The sequence below is a fragment of the Crinia signifera genome, chromosome 3, assembly GCF_055691185.1.
Source record: "Crinia signifera chromosome 3, ASM5569118v1, whole genome shotgun sequence".
Taxonomy (NCBI): Eukaryota; Metazoa; Chordata; class Amphibia; order Anura; family Myobatrachidae; genus Crinia; species Crinia signifera.
Window position 1 is genome coordinate 14,476,039 of NC_139219.1, and position 19,122 is coordinate 14,495,160.

General features: G+C 49.7%; 1 protein-coding gene across 5 annotated transcripts in view; it reads right to left on the reverse strand.

Moving 5' to 3' along the window:
- Positions 1–19,122, reverse strand: part of KLC4 (kinesin light chain 4) — a 54,491-nt gene that overhangs the window by 28,682 nt on the left and 6,687 nt on the right. For 2 of the 5 annotated variants that reach the window (XM_083175304.1, XM_083175305.1), the window contains 8 exons: positions 9,214–9,466; positions 6,660–6,890; positions 5,624–5,702; positions 5,223–5,539; positions 5,033–5,134; positions 623–796; positions 302–401; positions 169–221 (listed from right to left, as the gene is read on the reverse strand). In XM_083175304.1, the coding sequence (XP_083031430.1) occupies positions 169–221; positions 302–401; positions 623–796; positions 5,033–5,134; positions 5,223–5,539; positions 5,624–5,702; positions 6,660–6,890; positions 9,214–9,462 (1,305 nt within the window). In that variant the 5' untranslated portion in view covers positions 9,463–9,466. Of the gene's footprint in view, positions 1–168; positions 222–301; positions 402–622; positions 797–5,032; positions 5,135–5,222; positions 5,540–5,623; positions 5,703–6,659; positions 6,891–9,213; positions 9,467–13,142; positions 13,647–19,122 lie in introns of those variants that run through there. The other 3 variants (XM_083175307.1, XM_083175303.1, XM_083175308.1) reach the window with 3 other exon arrangements.

Sequence of the window (19,122 nt, forward strand, 5' to 3'; positions counted from 1 at the left end):
CCAAGAAGACCCCTGACCCACGACCCACCCATGCACTATCGCACGTTTACTTTTATAGATTCAGACCCAGAAGCATCCTCATTGCAACCAATCACTGCCAGCCTGGTCCTGGCACACAGCTATCCCTGGTACCAGCACCCTATGGCATTTACTGGGCGCAGTTCTGACCTTGCTCATCTCCTCTCTCTCCTCGGCGTGCATCCAGATAGGCTTGTGGTCGTCTGTTGGACAGAACAGAACACAGGAGTGACTTGGAGAAGAGGAAGAAGTGCTAGCTCTTGTGGCTCAGCCAAGGACTTACCATCCACAGAACCGAATTCTTTCACGTGCGCTTGTGTGAGGATATCCTTATACAGCTGCTCAGCTGCCCTGTATTTCCCTTGTTTCAGGTAACAGGAGGCCTGAGGAAGACACATGTTCTGGTTATAGGCAACATATTCCTGGGTACTATTCATGCCCGCAATGTGCCCCTACCCTACACTATAAGCCCAACATACAGCCCTTAGCTTTCCTGCAGCTCCTGCCACCTCCATGCGCTAGCCAACTCAACTACTCTGTATATAGCGGAACCCTCCCCCCATGTTACTATACATTCATAGAACGTGCGGTTATATCCCCTTACCAGATTGTTCTTAGTTTTGGCAACATTAGCATCATCGGGTCCTAGTCTGGCCTGGTAGATCTCCAGTGCTCGGCAGTAATAATATTCAACTTCATCGTACTTTCCCTGGTTCTGACACAACAGCGCCAGGTTGTTCAGTTGCTTTGCTACATCAGGATGATCTTTTCCTAGAACCTGGGCGAGATGACAAGGGGTCAGAGGGAGAGAAGAGGAATATGGCGCAATGACAGATCAGAGACACAGGAAGGGAAAGAGACACAGCAGGCGAATAAGAGAAAGAGGTCGGCGAAGAGAGACGCAGCAGGCAATTCAGAGAGACAAGGAGGAGAAAAGAGGCGCAGCAGGCGAATAGGAGAGACAAGGAGGAGAAAAAGAGGCGCAGCAGACGAATAGGAGAGAGAAGGAGGAGAAAAGAGGCACAGGAGGCGAATAGGAGAGACAAGGAGTAGAAAAGAGGAACAGCAGGCGAATAGGAGAGACAAGGAGGAGAAAAAGAGGCACAGCAGGCGAACAGGAGAGACAAGGAGGAATAAAGAGGCACAGGAGGCGAATAGGAGAGACAAGGAAGAGAAAAGAGGCGCAGCAGGCGAATAGGAGAGACAAGGAGGAGAAAAGAGGCGCAGCAGGCGAATAGGAGAGACAAGGAGTAGAAAAGAGGAACAGCAGGCGAATAGGAGAGACAAGGAGGAGTAAAGAGGCGCAGCAGGCGAATAGGAGAGACAAGGAGGAGAAAAGAGGCGCAGCAGGCGAATAGGAGAGACAAGGAGGAGTAAAGAGGGACAGCAGACGAATAGGAGAGACAAGGAGGAGAAAAGAGGCACAGCAGACGAATAGGAGAGACAAGGCAGAGAAAAGAGGCACAGCAGACGAATAGGAGAGACAAGGAGGAGAAAAGAGGCACAGCAGACGAATAGGAGAGACAAGGCAGAGAAAAGAGGCACAGCAGACGAATAGGAGAGACAAGGAGGAGAAATGAGGCACAGCAGGCGAAAAGGAGAGACAAGGAGGAGAAAAGAGGCGCAGCAGACGAATAGGAGAGACAAGGAGGAGTAAAGAGGCGCAGCAGGCGAATAGGAGAGACAAGGAGGAGAAAAGAGGGACAGCAGACGAATAGAAGCGACAAGGCGGAGAAAAGAGGCACAGCAGACGAATAGGAGAGACAAGGCGGAGAAAAGAGGCACAGCAGACGAATAGGAGAGACAAGGAGGAGAAATGAGGCACAGCAGACGAATAGGAGAAACAAGGCGGAGAAAAGAGGCACAGCAGACGAATAGGAGAGACAAGGCGGAGAAAAGAGGCACAGCAGACGAATAAGAGAGACAAGGAGGAGAAATGAGGCACAGCAGGCGAATAGGAGAGACAAGGAGAAGTAAAGAGGGACAGCAGACGAATAGGAGAGACAAGGAGGAGAAAAGAGGCGCAGCAGACGAATAGGAGAGACAAGGAGTAGAAAAGAGGCTCAGCAGGCAAATCAGAGAGACAAGGAGGAGAAAAGAGGCTCAGCAGGCAAATCAGAGAGACAAGGAGGAGAAAAGAGGCGCAGAAGGCAAATCAGAGAGACAAGGAGGAGAAAAGAGGCGCAGCAGGCAAATCAGAGAGAAAAGAGGCGCAGCAGGCAAATCAGAGAGACAAGGAGGAGAAAAGAGGCACAGCAGGCAAATCAGAGAGACAAGGAGGATAAAAGAGGCTCAGCAGGCAAATCAGAGAGACAAGGAGGATAAAAGAGGCGCAGCAGGCAAATCAGAGAGAAAAGAGGCGCAGCAGGCAAATCAGAGAGACAAGGAGGAGAAAAGAGGCGCAGCAGGCAAATCAGAGAGACAAGGAGAAGAGAGGCACAGCAGGCGAATAGGAGAGACAAGGAGGAGAAAAGAGGCACAGCAGGCAAATAGGAGAGACAAGGAGGAGAAAAGATGCACAGCAGGCAAAGCAGAGGGACAAGGAGGAGAGAGGCACAGCAGATCATTAGGAGAGACAAGGAGGAGAAAAGAGGAACAGCAGGTGAATAGGAGAGACAAGGAGGAGAAAAGAGGCACAGCAGAGGAATAGGAGAGACAAGGAGGAGAAATGAGGCACAGCAGGCGAATAGGAGAGACAAGGAGGAGAAAAGAGGCGCAGCAGACGAATAGGAGAGACAAGGAAGAGAAAAGAGGCGCAGCAGGCAAATCAGAGAGACAAGGAGGAGAAAAGAGGCTCAGTAGGCAAATCAGAGAGACAAGGAGGAGAAAAGAGGCGCAGCAGGCAAATCAGAGAGACAAGGAGGAGAAAAGAGGCGCAGCAGGCAAATCAGAGAGACAAGGAGGAGAAAAGAGGCGCAGCAGGCAAATCAGAGATACAAGGAGGAGAAAAGAGACGCAGCAGGCAAATCAGAGACACAAGGAGGAGAAAAGAGGCGCAGCAGGCAAATCAGAGAGACAAGGAGGAGAAAAGAGGCTCAGCAGGCAAATCAGAGAGACAAGGAGGAGAAAAGAGGCGCAGCAGGCAAATCAGAGAGAAAAGAGGCGCAGCAGGCAAATCAGAGAGACAAGGAGGAGAAAAGAGGCGCAGCAGGCAAATCAGAGAGACAAGGAGGAGAAAAGAGGCTCAGCAGGCAAATCAGAGAGACAAGGAGGAGAAAAGAGGCGCAGCAGGCAAATCAGAGAGAAAAGAGGCGCAGCAGGCAAATCAGAGAGACAAGGAGGAGAAAAGAGGCGCAGCAGGCAAATCAGAGAGACAAGGAGAAGAGAGGCACAGCAGGCGAATAGGAGAGACAAGGAGGAGAAAAGAGGCACAGCAGGCAAATAGGAGAGACAAGGAGGAGAAAAGATGCACAGCAGGCAAAGCAGAGGGACAAGGAGGAGAGAGGCACAGCAGATCATTAGGAGAGACAAGGAGGAGAAAAGAGGAACAGCAGGTGAATAGGAGAGACAAGGAGGAGAAAAGAGGCACAGCAGACGAATAGGAGAGACAAGGAGGAGAAAAGAGGCACAGCAGAGGAATAGGAGAGACAAGGAGGAGAAATGAGGCACAGCAGGCGAATAGGAGAGACAAGGAGTAGAAATGAGGCACAGCAGGCGAATAGGAGAGACAAGGAGTAGAAAAGAGGCACAGCAGACGAATAGGAGAGACAAGGAGGAGAAAAGAGGCGCAGCAGACGAATAGGAGAGACAAGGAAGAGAAAAGAGGCGCAGCAGACGAATAGGAGAGACAAGGAAGAGAAAAGAGGCGCAGCAGGCAAATCAGAGAGACAAGGAGGAGAAAAGAGGCTCAGCAGGCAAATCAGAGAGACAAGGAGGAGAAAAGAGGCGCAGCAGGCAAATCAGAGAGACAAGGAGGAGAAAAGAGGCGCAGCAGGCAAATCAGAGAGACAAGGAGAAGAGAGGCACAGCAGGCGAATAGGAGAGACAAGGAGGAGAAAAGAGGCACAGCAGGCGAATAGGAGAGACAAGGCGGAGAAAAGAGGCACAACATACGAATAGGAGAGATAAGGAGGAGAAATGAGGCACAGCAGGCGAATAGGAGAGACAAGGAGTAGAAAAGAGGAACAGCAGGCGAATTGGAGAGACAAGGAGGAGAAAAGAGGCGCAGCAGGCAAATAGGAGAGACAAGGAGGAGAAATGAGGCACAGCAGGCCAATAGGAGAGACAAGGAGGAGAAATGAGGCACAGCAGGCGAATAGGAGAGACAAGGAGGAGAAAAGAGGCACAGCAGACGAATAGGAGAGACAAGGAGGAGAAAAGAGGCGCAGCAGACGCATAGGAGAGACAAGGAGGAGAAAAGAGGCACAGCAGACGAATAGGAGAGACAAGGAGTAGAAAAGAGGCACAGCAGACGCATAGGAGAGATAAGGAGGAGAAAAGAGGCACAGCAGGCGAATAGGAGAGACAAGGAGTAGAAAAGAGGCACAGCAGGCGAATAGGAGAGACAAGGAGTAGAAAAGAGGCACAGCAGACGAATAGGAGACAAGGAGGAGAAAAGAGGCACAGCAGGCGAATAGGAGAGACAAGGAGGAGAAAAGAGGCGCAGCAGGCGAATAGGAGAGACAAGGAGGAGAAAAGAGGCACAGCAGACGCATAGGAGAGATAAGGAGGAGAAAAGAGGCACAGCAGGCGAATAGGAGAGACAAGGAGTAGAAAAGAGGCACAGCAGGCGAATAGGAGAGACAAGGAGTAGAAAAGAGGCACAGCAGACGAATAGGAGACAAGGAGGAGAAAAGAGGCACAGCAGGCGAATAGGAGAGACAAGGATGTGTGTGATCATTCCTCTCCTATTCGCCTGCTGCGCCTCTTGCGCAGCAGGCGAATAGGAGAGGAATGATCACACACACACAGGAGGAAGCAGGGAAGCGGCAGGGTATCATATATATATATACGCCTGTGTGGCTACGTACTGAGCAGGGAGAGACAGATTCCTATTGGAGAGAACGGTTGTTACCTTCTCACGTATTTCCAGGGCCCTCTTGCAGAGCGGTTCTGCCTCTTTGTATTTTCCTCTCTTCCCATACAGAACCGCCAAGTTATTGAGCGTGGCCGCTACCTGTCAACATTAGGGAACCCAGATCAGCTCTGCTCTCATTGGCTGCAGATCACTCCATGTAACACCCCAGCACCCTTCACACACTCACCGCTGGGTGGTCCTTGCCCAAAGTCTTCTCTCTGATTGACAGTGCGTCATTGAGCAGATGTGCAGCTTCTTTGTATTTGTTCTGGTCCCTATACACCAAGGCCAAGATGTTCAGCATGGTTGCCACATCAGGATGGTCATGTCCCGATGTTTTCTCGAGGTCTTCCAATGCTTGCTTGCAGAGCGGCACAGCCACCTCATAGCGACCCTGGGATGCGTACTGGATGACGAGATTGTGCAACGTGCGGAGTCGTGCTGGGATCTCATACCCCCCCTGCTGGGCAGCTGCAGCCGCCGAACTGCCGTGTTGGTGAGACACTGAGCGGGGACAGAGAAGGCTGATGTCACAAAGGGGAGAGTTAGGAAACCTAGCTGGCGGTAGATGGCTTCACTTATACTCACTGCCTGATGTGGAGTCTTCCTCCTCGTTGGGAAACAGCTCATCCAGATTCTCTTTAGAAGGATCCACCTCCTTTTCCTCCTGCCAAAGACAGAAGTGGAACATTATATTAGAAGGGTCACCGACTGGTTCTTTCAATGAAGCTTATGCACAGCAGCAAGCAACAGCTTTAACCTCACTCAAGCAAACTGCATACGGTTTCATTTTTGTTATTGGGATAGTGATAATGTTATTTGGGATAGTGCTACCCCCACCAGAGCTGAGCAAATACCCTTGTACAGTACAGGGAAATAAATTGGAAACATTAAAGAATAAACTTAATCATGATCCTTTCCTTAGCTATGACCATAATATACCTAAAGCCAACAAAACACAACCCGGACTCTGGGACTTGGAATGTTTCATTGGCATAATGCAAGATAAAATAAACAGAAAGTGAGCATCAGTATTCCGATTTACTTGATTAAAACGTTCCTTAACCCCTGTCTGCTAGACTCCACTAGGTCATTGTATTAAAATAGTGTTAAGACAAAATTGTCAATTTCTAATAAAGCTTGGCTAAAAAAAAAAACAACAACTCAGCAGTTAAGTCACCTTAAGAGGCCTACACACGGGGAGATGTGATTGAGCGATCGGAGCAATGTAGATTGCTCAGCTCACAGCGCTGTCTGCTAAGCGGTCTGTCAGGGACAGTGTTCTCCGGTGAGAACATCGGACCACCATGGTGCTCCCATCCGACCACATCACAAAACATGGAGATGTGCGACGGTCCCCGGTGTAGAACGAGTGTCTATGGTAGTGTAAGGTTAGATTTACTGAGAGTAGAAATGTAGCTCAAATTAGTTCTGGAGATCAGGGAGTATCCTGGCTAACCAGGCGTATGGAGCGATGCCAAGAGAATGTCCATCTCTGTGGCTGTGTAACCCCAGAAAATTCAGGATTTTAGCCCCCTGATCCCCGCGTGTCTGTGGATTGAGCATTGGGGAATGTACAGCCAGGACACAGATCGTTTTGCGACAAAGCAGGGATTGCCCTTACAGTGGGTGACACATCCTCGTCGTATTTCTTCAGCTGGTTCATGAACTCTAGATGCTTCTTCTCCTCCTCCAGCTGGGCCACATTCTGCTCGCTGTGCTGTAGCTTCTGCTGGGTGTTTGCCAGCTCGTCTCGTAGCCACTGGTTCTCCTGGCACAGACGCCTCACCTGCGCCCGAAGCTTCTGCTTCTCGGACTCCACTGCCGTCAGGTGATTGGACAGTGACATCATCAGCTGCAGATAGAATAGGTTAGAAGAGAAGAGCGGGTGTCACCTTACATTGCAGCACCTATACACTCCTGCTTAGTGTCAGCGCCAAGCAACTCATTTATATGTTAGTTTGCGCTACTCATTTATCTAGAAAAGGGAAGGCTCCTGATCAGGGAACTAGACCCAAGAAAACCAATTATCTTCTATAGAAAGTTAGGAACATATGTATCCAAGCATGAAGAGCTAGAGGGAAAGAGCCAATCCAAAATCCAAATCACTGAGGGTCAGATACACTAAGCTTTGGCGAGTGATACCTTTTCATTCTCCACTGTATCAGCCAAAATCCGCTCCTAACTGCCATGTCACTGACAGGAGCCGATTGGTTGGTAGTTTATCGCTCTACACTTCATCACTTGTCAGGCTTAGGGCCGGATGATCAAGCTGCAAAAAGTGCTAAAGTGGACGGCGATAAACAACCAGTCAGCCCCTAACAGTCATTTTCAAACAGCCTGTAGCATGACAGTTTGGCGCTGATTAATATCGTTACAGCATGTTCATTTCACACCGCTGGTCAGTTTACAAGTGCAGGCGCTAATATAATGTATCAAATTGATAAAACAGCAAACAGAACGTACTTAACAACACAATAAAAATATTATTCTCGGGAAACCAACAATTATTTCAGTGTATTAGAGGTGTCAGCATGAGCACAGAAATTCCTAGGAGAATAAAGATTATGGAGCGGCACCCAATGGGGATGTAAGCTGCAAGGGCACACGTAATATAATACTGCAGTAGAGATTGTGGGCCTTATTCTAGTTCGCTCTTTCTGACAAAATCCTTCTTAGATGGACAAAACCATGTGCACTGCAGGGGGGCAGATGTAAAATGTGCAGAGAGAATTAGATTTGGGTGAGTTATTTTTTTTTTGTGCAGGGTAAATACTGACTGCTTTATTTTTACACTGCAATATAGATCTCACTTTGAAGTAAAACCCCACCCAAATCTAATTCTCTCTGCACAAGTAACATCTGCCCCACCTGCAGTGCACATGGTTTTGTCCATCTAAGAAGGATTTTGTCAGAAAGAGTGAACTAGAATAAGGCCCTCTGTGTCAGTGATAAATGAAATAAAGCAGGACTTCTATAGTGTAGTTAGTAATGGTTCTCATGGTGTATGTGCAAAGTGCCAGAACCATGTTTAGCTCATCTGTTAAACACGTACCCGTTCCAGGGTATCATCTTGCTTCACGAGACCTACAGGTCTCAGGGACTGGAATGTGGAGGGCTAATGGGCCTTATTCTGGTTCACTCTCAAAGGCAAATTTCTTCTCAAATGGACAAACCCATGTGAACTGCAGGTGGGGCAGATGTAACATGTGCAGAGAGAATTAGATTTGGGTGGGGTTTTTCTTCAATGTGAGATCTATATTGCAGTGTAGAAATAAAGCAGTCAGTATTTTCCCTGCACAGAAACAAAATAACTCACCCAAACCTAACTCTCTCTGCACCTGTTACATCTGCCCCACCTGTAGTGCACATGATTTTGTCCATTTGAGAAGGAATTTGCCTCTGAGAGTGAACCAGAATAAGGACCAATGTGTGTTATACTCTATATTCCTCCACTGATTCACAAGAGAGAATGGTTTTCCTTCAGACTTATGGGAAACCACTAGAAAATCCACAAAGTGCAGTATGTTTACACAAAAACATTAGTTATTTCCTGAAGACAGCACATAGTGGACGAAACGCACCGGGATTTTACGCTCTACTGGTGACATCACATGCCCCAATTCCCAGCATGCTTTGCCACAGATCTGCTGTTGCAGAATGCTAAAACTGTGGCAATGCATGCTGGGATGTGCAGTTTCACAACAGCTGGAGATCGGCCGGTTGGCCAGGACTGTCCTACGTGGTAACTTTCCTCCTGAGGACCGGGTAACACGGATAACTATTTACATTTCTGTATTATGGACTCTATCCTGATCTTTATCGTCATGCCCACTGGGCAGAAATATATTTAACATGAGTACGGACATCCTCTTTTCTTAGTCCTTCAACTGAGGGGCACTGGGTTATTTCTGGGGAGATCCCAAAGTGACCATGAAGCACCCTCCTTCCTAAAACTAATGCAGTGAGAAAAGACTGTCATACAGGCGGAGATACCAGGAACGGATAAGCTCTCTCCCTAAATTAGGCTATTGGAAAACCTCACATTTATAGATGAAGATTTATTGTATCACAAAGCTTATGTCACCAGTAAGTGTTCTATTGATCTAGAACCGGTAGAACAGGTAGGCGAGTGCCCAGACATTTAACTACGTGACTGCCCTTAGGTAGGACCTCACCTGAGCCTCTCCAAGTCCCAGTTCAATCATCTCCACCGATTTGCGTAGCAGGCCGGACTTCTCGTGGACCAGGTTGGCTTCCTCGTCTTTCTTGAGGCATTTTATGGTCTCCAGGAGGCTGTGTAGTATGGAGTTGTGTTCGTTGCGCAGCGCCTCCAGTCCCTGCATGACCAGCTTGGTATTGGTGATGATCTCCTCCTGGGACAGCTTGTCCAGTTTCTCCTCTCGGGGATACATCATCACTGACATGCTCCTGTGGAGACACACACACGTTATCTTCATGGGCATCCGCATATAAAGAGACACCGACAGGGTACGTCATGGGGTTCAGCAACACTGGACATCATGAGTCCCTGCATATAATATCATGAGGTTCCACATACACAGGCATCTGTTAGGTCCCTCACACAGATATCAGCATGGTATAGTGTTCATTCTAGCACCCGTCCTCTTTGAAAAGCCTTGCAGTTCCTCTTCCCTGCCTGGGGTGTCGCTGTATGCTGTGGTGTTTGCACAGGTCTGGTCTGCATATCAGTGCTGATATACAGACCACACTGTGTTAGAAGCCCTACTGCAGACAGCGACACCCCAGGCAGGGAAGAGGAACTGCATGGGTTTTCAAAGTTGGCGGGTGCTAGAATGAACACTAATGGTATATCATAGGGTGCCGCAACATTGTGAGGTCCCCAATTGCAAAGTTTCCAGCTCAATAGGTCACGGAGCCCTGTACGCAGAGCTTTCAGCCTGGTGCATTATGAAGCCCCTTACACTTTGGCATGGTACATCATGGGGTTCCACACACGCAAAGATTCCAACTCTGGGGTAAATGTCTTGGAGAAGTGATATCAATCCCCATAAAGAACATTATGTGCAAGGTGATAAGGCTCCAGCCAATCAGCTCCAGTCAATTTACATAATGGAGCTGATTGGCTGGTACATTATATCAGTTCATCATAACTTAATGCTCTGTATACCACTGCATCCAAAGATATCACAATAATACACCATGGAGATCCACCATCAGCACCATACCTATCCTCATACATATACACACAGCCAACAGCATGGTACGCAATAGATCCGTGCTCACACATCAGCGTGGTACGTCATGGGGCCCTACACGCAGAGCTGTAGTACATCATGAGACCACACACACACAGATATCACAATGGTTTGCCATGGAACCCCCATACAATCAGGTCACATGGCACTACATACATAAATATCAGCAGTGTCACGGAAGCAGCACTACGTGATCATGCATGTACAACTGAGCACATGAAGCAAACATGAGGAAATAAACAGGTAAGGTGCTCTCCAGCGCCATCTACTGCCAAGAGCCGAGACTGACTCATAGCCACATCTGGTTGTGACATAATCTTGGCAATGCTATAAATAAAAGGTGTGTTGGAGGGTGTGGCAGCGCTGCAGTACGTTTTATTGGCACTCAGAAAAACAGATAAGTATAGCCTGTGACAAAACAACGTGACACTTATTTCAACAATGCCCAGGCAGTAAGTGCGACACTTACCAGCCAGCGGTTATACACGGCTGAGAAATAGGGGACACAAGGTGCAGACTAAGTCTGGCCTAAGTCACCATCATCCACCCTCGTCTTAGTGTCCCTACCATTAGAATCAGGTGTAATCACTACCCTTCATTCCAGAAGCCTCAACCATTGATCGATGGGATGAAGTGTACACTAATGTGCCATCCCTATGCCAGCATTCCCTAACACTGCCAGCTAGCAGACACACACAGCTCTTAACCATGCCAATGATACCACCTCTGCCCAAGTGTCCCTAACTGCACCATGCCTCCGCAGTGCCAGGTGTCCCTAACCATGGCCAATCAACCAGCAACAAATACAGCAACTCAACAGTTCCCTAACCATGGAATCCAGACCCTACTACTGAATGCAGCTCTGCACCAATGGAAAGCCACACGCAGCCCTTACACCAGAGGTGAATACTATTAGAATGAGTGTAAGTGCATATGTATTGTATGTACACATCAGTCACATTCCACAACCATTTCTGTCCCTCACTTATCATTGACTGCTGTGTCCCCCTGGGCCCTAGCTCCAGTCATTAACTCCTGCCTCTGCATAGGACCTAAATCTAGCCATTAACCCCCGCAGAGCCTCAGGCACTAACTCTGGCCATTAACCCTTGCAGAGCCACAGGCACTAACACCAGCCATTAACCCCTGCAGAGCCATAGGCACTAACACCAGCCATGAACCCCCGCAGAGCCTCAGACACTAACTCCAGCCATTAACCCCCGCAGAGCCTCAGATCCTAACTCCAGCCATTAACCGCCGCAGAGCCTCAGACCTTAACTCCAGCCATTAACCCCCGCAGAGCCTCAGACGCTAACTCCAGCCATTAACCCCCGCAGAGCATCATACACTAACACCAGCCATTAACCCCCGCAGAGCCTCAGACACTAACTCCAGCCATTAACTCCCGCAGAGCCATAGGCACTAACCCCCGCAGAGCCATAGGCACTAACACCAGCCATTACCCCCGCAGAGCAGCAGGCATTAACCCCAGCCATGAACCCCCGCAGAGCCTCAGACACTAACTCCAGCCATTAACCCCAGCAGAGCCTCAGGCACTAACTCCAGCCACTAACCCCCGCAGAGCCTCAGGCACTACCTCCAGCCATTAACCACTGCAGAGCCTCAGGCACAAACTCCAGCCATTAACCCCGGCAGAGCCTCAGGCACAAACTCCAGCCATTAACCCCGGCAGAGCCTCAGGCACTACCACCAGTCATTAACCCCCGCAGAGCCTCAGACCCCCAACTCCAGCCATTAACCCCCACAGAGCCTCCGACACTAACTCCAGCCATTAACCCCCGCAGAGCCATAGGCACTAACACCAGCCATTAAACCCTGCAGAGCCTCAGACACTAACTCCAGCCATTAACCCCATGCAGAGCCTCAAACCCCAGCAGAGCCTCAGGCACTAACTCCAGCCATTAACCCCTGCAGAGCCATAGGCACGAACACCAGCCATTAACCCCCGCAGAGCCTCAGGCACTAACTCCAGCCATTAACCCCCGCAGAGCCTCAGACACTAACTCCAGCCATTAACCCCCGCAGAGCCTCAGACACTAACTCCAGCCATTAACCCCCGCAGAGCCTCAGACACTAACTCCAGCCATTAACCCCCGCAGAGCCTCAGACACTAACTCCAGCCATTAACCCCCGCAGAGCCTCAGACACTAACCCCAGCCATTAACCCCCGCAGAGCCTCAGCCATTAGCCCACAGGTGCATCCCTTGTCCTAATTACAACCATTACTGCTATATATATATATATATATATATATATATATATATATATATATATATATATATATATATATATATATATATATACACACACACACACACACACATATATACACACACACACACACACACATACATATATAGCGATTATATCCAGCAGTGCTGCGGCTTGTCTGACATAATAACAGCCTATGCAGTGCTGCTGGTCCTGTCTGATGCAGCGCTACCTTGGCTCTAACCTTCTGTCATTAACCCACACCTCACCACAGGCCATGCGTCACATGTACCATGATCACCTTTCAGTTCCCACCATTCCACAAACACGATGTGACAACCCATGATTCCATGTCACTGACTTGGTGGCCCATATGATGACACAGATTTATACAGCTTGGTCACCCAATCAGGGCTTATACCCAATGCAGCAGCTCAGGTCCTACACCCTAGCCTGACATTATAACGCCAAAGATCATCAGTTCCACAGGATGGGAAGCAATGGGTTACAGGCACGGGGTTAAATACCCACAGTGAATAAGTGATGGCATACTGTAGCAGCCTATGCCCTGCAGTGTCTGTGCTTTGTTGGCCGGGGAGACCCCTCCCAGTCACTATGACATGTCACTGGCTTACCTTGACTTGTACCGACAGCCGGGTGAGGTGTTAGCTCTGCGGCTCACTGCTCCCACTGTATGATCAGCAGCAGCAGGAGAGCGGCCTATAGGAAGCAGCCGGTGCCGGTATCAGGGCTCTATCCCCTCTTCCTGTGCAGTTACAGAGTCAGACACTGCCGCCCCACCTCCTCCACCGCCAGCCTCCTGCACCGAGCTCACTCCCAATGCAGCTCCCGGCCCCTCCCTGCACCCACTGCGGTCACCCGTCCTCCTGCTGCTGCTGCACTCTCAGCGGCTATATACCGCGGCTCGGCGCTTACCTCTGTGTGTGTGTCTCTATGTCTATATACATCGTGTGTGTATATGTCTCCCAATATCTGTGTGTCTCTCTCTCTGGTGTCTGTAGAAGTGTCTCTCTGTCTGGTCTGGTGTCTATGTGTCGTTCTGATGTCTGCATGGGTGTCTCTCTCTCTCTCTGGCATCTGAGTGTGTGTGTGTTTCTCTGGGATCTGAGTCTCTCTCTGGCATCCGAGTGTGTGTGTGTGTCTCTCTCTGGCATCCGAGTGTGTGTTTCTCTCTGGCATCCGAGTGTGTGTGTCTGTGTCTCTCTCTGGCATCCGAGTGTGTGTGTCTGTGTCTCTCTCTGGCATCCGAGTGTGTGTGTCTGTGTCTCTCTCTGGCATCCGAGTGTGTGTGTCTGTGTCTCTCTCTGGCATCCGAGTGTGTGTGTCTGTGTCTCTCTCTGGCATCCGAGTGTGTGTGTCTGTGTCTCTCTCTGGCATCCGAGTGTGTGTGTCTCTGTGTCTCTCTCTGGCATCCGAGTGTGTGTGTGTCTCTCTCTGGCATCCGAGTGTGTGTGTCTCTCTCTGGCATCCGAGTGTGTGTGTCTCTCTCTGGCATCCGAGTGTGTGTGTCTCTCTCTGGCATCCGAGTGTGTGTGTCTCTCTCTGGCATCCGAGTGTGTGTGTCTCTCTCTGGCATCCGAGTGTGTGTGTCTCTCTCTGGCATCCGAGTGTGTGTGTCTCTCTCTGGCATCCGAGTGTGTGTGTCTCTCTCTGGCATCCGAGTGTGTGTGTGTCTCTCTCTGGCATCCGAGTGTGTGTGTCTCTCTCTGGCATCCGAGTGTGTGTGTGTCTCTCTCTGGCATCCGAGTGTGTGTGTGTCTCTCTCTGGCATCCGAGTGTGTGTGTCTCTCTCTGGCATCCGAGTGTGTGTGTCTCTCTCTGGCATCCGAGTGTGTGTGTCTCTCTCTGGCATCCGAGTGTGTGTGTCTCTCTCTGGCATCCGAGTGTGTGTGTCTCTCTCTGGCATCCGAGTGTGTGTGTCTCTCTCTGGCATCCGAGTGTGTGTGTCTCTCTCTGGCATCCGAGTGTGTGTGTCTCTCTCTGGCATCCGAGTGTGTGTGTCTCTCTCTGGCATCCGAGTGTGTGTGTCTCTCTCTGGCATCCGAGTGTGTGTCTCTCTCTGGCATCCGAGTGTGTGTGTCTCTCTCTGGCATCCGAGTGTGTGTGTCTCTCACTGGCATCCGAGTGTGTGTGTCTCTCTCTGGCATCCGAGTGTGTGTGTGTCTCTCTCTGGCATCCGAGTGTGTGTGTGTCTCTCTCTGGCATCCGAGTGTGTGTGTGTCTCTCTGGCATCCGAGTGTGTGTGTGTCTCTCTGGCATCCGAGTGTGTGTGTGTCTCTCTGGCATCCGAGTGTGTGTGTGTCTCTCTGGCATCCGAGTGTGTGTGTGTCTCTCTGGCATCCGAGTGTGTGTGTGTGTCTCTCTGGCATCCGAGTGTGTGTGTGTGTGTCTCTCTGGCATCCGAGTGTGTGTGTGTCTCTGGCATCCGAGTGTGTGTGTGTCTCTGGCATCCGAGTGTGTGTGTGTCTCTGGCATCCGAGTGTGTGTGTGTCTCTGGCATCCGAGTGTGTGTGTGTCTCTGGCATCCGAGTGTGTGTGTCTCTCTGGCATCCGAGTGTGTGTGTGTGTGTCTCTCTGGCATCCGAGTGTGTGTGTGTCTGTGTCTCTCTGGCATCCGAGTGTGTGTGTGTCTCTCTGGCATCCGAGTGTGTGTGTGTCTCTCTGGCATCCGAGTGTGTGTGTGTCTCTCTGGCATCCGAGTGTGTGTGTGTCTCTCTGGCATCCGAGTGTGTGTGTGTGTCTCTCTGGCATCCGAGTGTGTGTGTGTGTGTCTCTCTGGCATCCGAGTGTGTGTGTGTCTCTGGCATCCGAGTGTGTGTGTGTCTCTGGCATCCGAGTGTGTGTGTGTCTCTGGCATCCGAGTGTGTGTGTGTCTCTGGCATCCGAGTGTGTGTGTGTCTCTGGCATCCGAGTGTGTGTGTCTCTCTGGCATCCGAGTGTGTGTGTGTGTGTCTCTCTGGCATCCGAGTGTGTGTGTGTCTGTGTCTCTCTGGCATCCGAGTGTGTGTGTGTGTGTGTGTGTGTGTCTCTCTGGCATCCGAGTGTGTGTGTGTCTCTGGCATCCGAGTGTGTGTGTCTCTGGCATCCGAGTGTGTGTGTCTCTGGCATCCGAGTGTGTGTGTGTCTCTGGCATCCGAGTGTGTGTGTCTCTGGCATCCGAGTGTGTGTGTCTCTGGCATCCGAGTGTGTGTGTCTCTCTGGCATCCGAGTGTGTGTGTGTCTCTCTGGCATCCGAGTGTGTGTGTGTCTGTGTCTCTGGCATCCGAGTGTGTGTGTGTCTGTGTCTCTGGCATCCGAGTGTGTGTGTGTCTGTGTCTCTGGCATCCGAGTGTGTGTGTGTCTGTGTCTCTCTGGCATCCGAGTGTGTGGGTGTCTGTGTCTCTCTGGCATCCGAGTGTGTGGGTGTCTGTGTCTCTCTGGCATCCGAGTGTGTGGGTGTCTGTCTCTCTGGCATCCGAGTGTGTGTGTGTCTGTGTCTCTCTGGCATCCGAGTGTGTGTGTGTCTGTGTCTCTCTGGCATCCGAGTGTGTGTGTGTCTGTGTCTCTCTGGCATCCGAGTGTGTGTGTGTCTGTGTCTCTCTGGCATCCGAGTGTGTGTGTGTCTCTCTGGCATCCGAGTGTGTGTGTGTCTCTCTGGCATCCGAGTGTGTGTGTGTCTCTCTGGCATCCGAGTGTGTGTGTGTCTCTCTGGCATCCGAGTGTGTGTGTGTGTCTCTCTGGCATCCGAGTGTGTGTGTGTGTCTCTCTGGCATCCGAGTGTGTGTCTCTCTGGCATCCGAGTGTGTGTGTGTGTCTCTCTGGCATCTGAGTGTGTGTGTGTCTCTCTGGCATCTGAGTGTGTGTGTGTCTCTCTGGCATCTGAGTGTGTGTGTGTCTCTCTGGCATCTGAGTGTGTGTGTGTCTCTCTGGCATCTGAGTGTGTGTGTGTCTCTCTGGCATCTGAGTGTGTGTGTGTCTCTCTGGCATCTGAGTGTGTGTGTGTGTGTGTCTCTCTGGCATCCGAGTGTGTGTGTCTCTCTGGCATCCGAGTGTGTGTGTGTGTGTCTCTCTGGCATCCGAGTGTGTGTGTCTCTCTCTGGCATCCGAGTGTGTGTGTGTCTCTCTCTCGTATCTGAGTGTGTGTGTCTCTCTGGGATCTGAATGTCTCCTCTCTCTCTCTGGGATCTGAATGTCTCTCTCTCTCTCTCTGGGATCTGAATGTCTCTCTCTCTCTCTCTCTGGGATCTGAATGTCTCTGTCTCTCTCTGGGATCTGAATGTCTCTCTCTCTCTGGGATCTGAATGTCTCTCTCTCTCTCTCTGGGATCTGAATGTCTCTCTCTCTCTCTGAGATCTGAATGTCTCTGTCTCTCTCTGGGATCTGAATGTCTCTCTCTCTCTCTGGGATCTGAATGTCTCTCTCTCTCTCTGGGATCTGAATGTCTCTCTCTCTCTCTGGGATCTGAATGTCTCTGTCTCTCTCTGGGATCTGAATGTCTCTGTCTCTCTCTGGGATCTGAATGTCTCTCTCTGGGATCTGAATGTCTCTCTCTCTCTGGGATCTGAATGTCTCTCTCTCTCTGGGATCTGAATGTCTCTCTCTCTCTGGGATCTGAATGTCTCTCTCTCTCTCTGAGATCTGAATGTCTCTGTCTCTCTCTGGGATCTGAATGTCTCTGTCTCTCTCTGGGATCTGAATGTCTCTGTCTCTCTCTGGGATCTGAATGTCTCTCTCTCTCTCTGGGATCTGAATGTCTCTCTCTCTCTCTGGGATCTGAATGTCTCTCTCTCTCTCTGGGATCTGAATGTCTCTCTCTCTCTCTCTCTCTGGGATCTGAATGTCTCTCTCTCTCTCTCTGGGATCTGAATGTCTCTCTCTCTCTGGGATCTGAATGTCTCTCTCTCTCTCTCTGGGATCTGAATGTCTCTCTCTCTGGGATCTGAATGTCTCTCTCTCTCTGGGATCTGAATGTCTCTCTCTCTCTGGGATCTGAATGTCTCTCTCTCTCTGGGATCTGAATGTCTCTCTCTCTCTGGGATCTGAATGTCTCTCTCTCTCTGGGATCTGAGTGTCTCTCGCTCTCTGGGATCTGAGTGTCTCTCGCTCTCTGGGATCTGAGTGTCTCTCGCTCTCTGGGATCTGAGTGTCTCTCGCTCTCTGGGATCTGAGTGTCTCTCGCTCTCTGGGATCTGAGTGTCTCTCGCTCTCTGGGATCTGAGTGTCTCTCGCTCTCTGGGATCTGAGTGTCTCTCGCTCTCTGGGATCTGAGTGTCTCTCGCTCTCTGGGATCTGAGTGTCTCTCGCTCTCTGGGATCTGAGTGTCTCTCGCTCTCTGGGATCTGAGTGTCTCTCGCTCTCTGGGATCTGAGTGTCTCTCGCTCTCTGGGATCTGAGTGTCTCTCGCTCTCTGGGATCTGAGTGTCTCTCGCTCTCTGGGATCTGAGTGTCTCTCTCTCGCTGGGATCTGAGTGTCTCTCTCTCGCTCTCTGGGATCTGAGTGTCTCTCTCTCGCTCTCTGGGATCTGAGTGTCTCTCTCTCGCTCTCTGGGATCTGAGTGTCTCTCTCTCGCTCTCTGGGATCTGAGTGTCTCTCTCTCACTCTCTGGGATCTGAGCGTCTCTCTCTGGGATCTGAATGTCTCTCTCTCTCTCTGGGATCTGAATGTCTCTTTCTCTCTGGGATCTGAATGTCTCTCTCTCTCTCCGATCTGAATGTCTCTCTCTCTCCGATCTGAAGGTCTCTCTCTCTTTCTCCGATCTGAAGGTCTCTCTCTCTCTCTCTCTGGGATCTGAATGTCTCTCTCTCTCTCTGGGATCTGAATGTCTCTCTCTCTCTCTGGGATCTGAATGTCTCTCTCTCTCTCTGGGATCTGAATGTCTCTCTCTCTGGGATCTGAATGTCTCTCTCTCTCTCTGGGATATGAGTGTCTCTTTCTCTCTCTGGGATCTGAGTGTCTCTCTCTAGTAAAAAGAGAAATTCTGGTGGGGTGCATTCTCAGGACTTCTGTATTCTAGCTAGTCCAACTGATTGACACACACACACACACACACACACACACACACACACACACACACACACACACACACATATATAGTACCTTTTATTAAAACAAAGAGTATGTGAAAAAAGTAAAGAAATTGTGATTAAAATAAAAAGATGATTCCAAGTGTTCATATATTGTGTGTTTATTAATGTGTTTTCAGGAGTCACTAATTATTGTCCCGGAATTTCTACTGTACATTCATATTATTCAATTCCATATGGGACCCACTGTACCACTATTGTCTTATTCCTATTTATTTACACAGTGTGAGCCTTTATATTCTGTTTTAATTTTGGTTCTCTCTTGAAAAAGTTCCTATTTACGGTTCCTTTATACTCTGTAGCAATATATATTGCTCTATCTTGTTACATTATATTTGTAGCCTTAATTTCCTTTTTCAGTGCCAACTCTTTATTTGTAACAGTTGCAATGTTAAAAGACCTAAAATTGCAACGGTTACAAATAAAGTTATTAAAGTGATCTGTCTTCCATGACCAAAACACAAACACACACACACACACACACACACACACACACACACACACACAGCGCTTTACAGAGAATATTAGAAC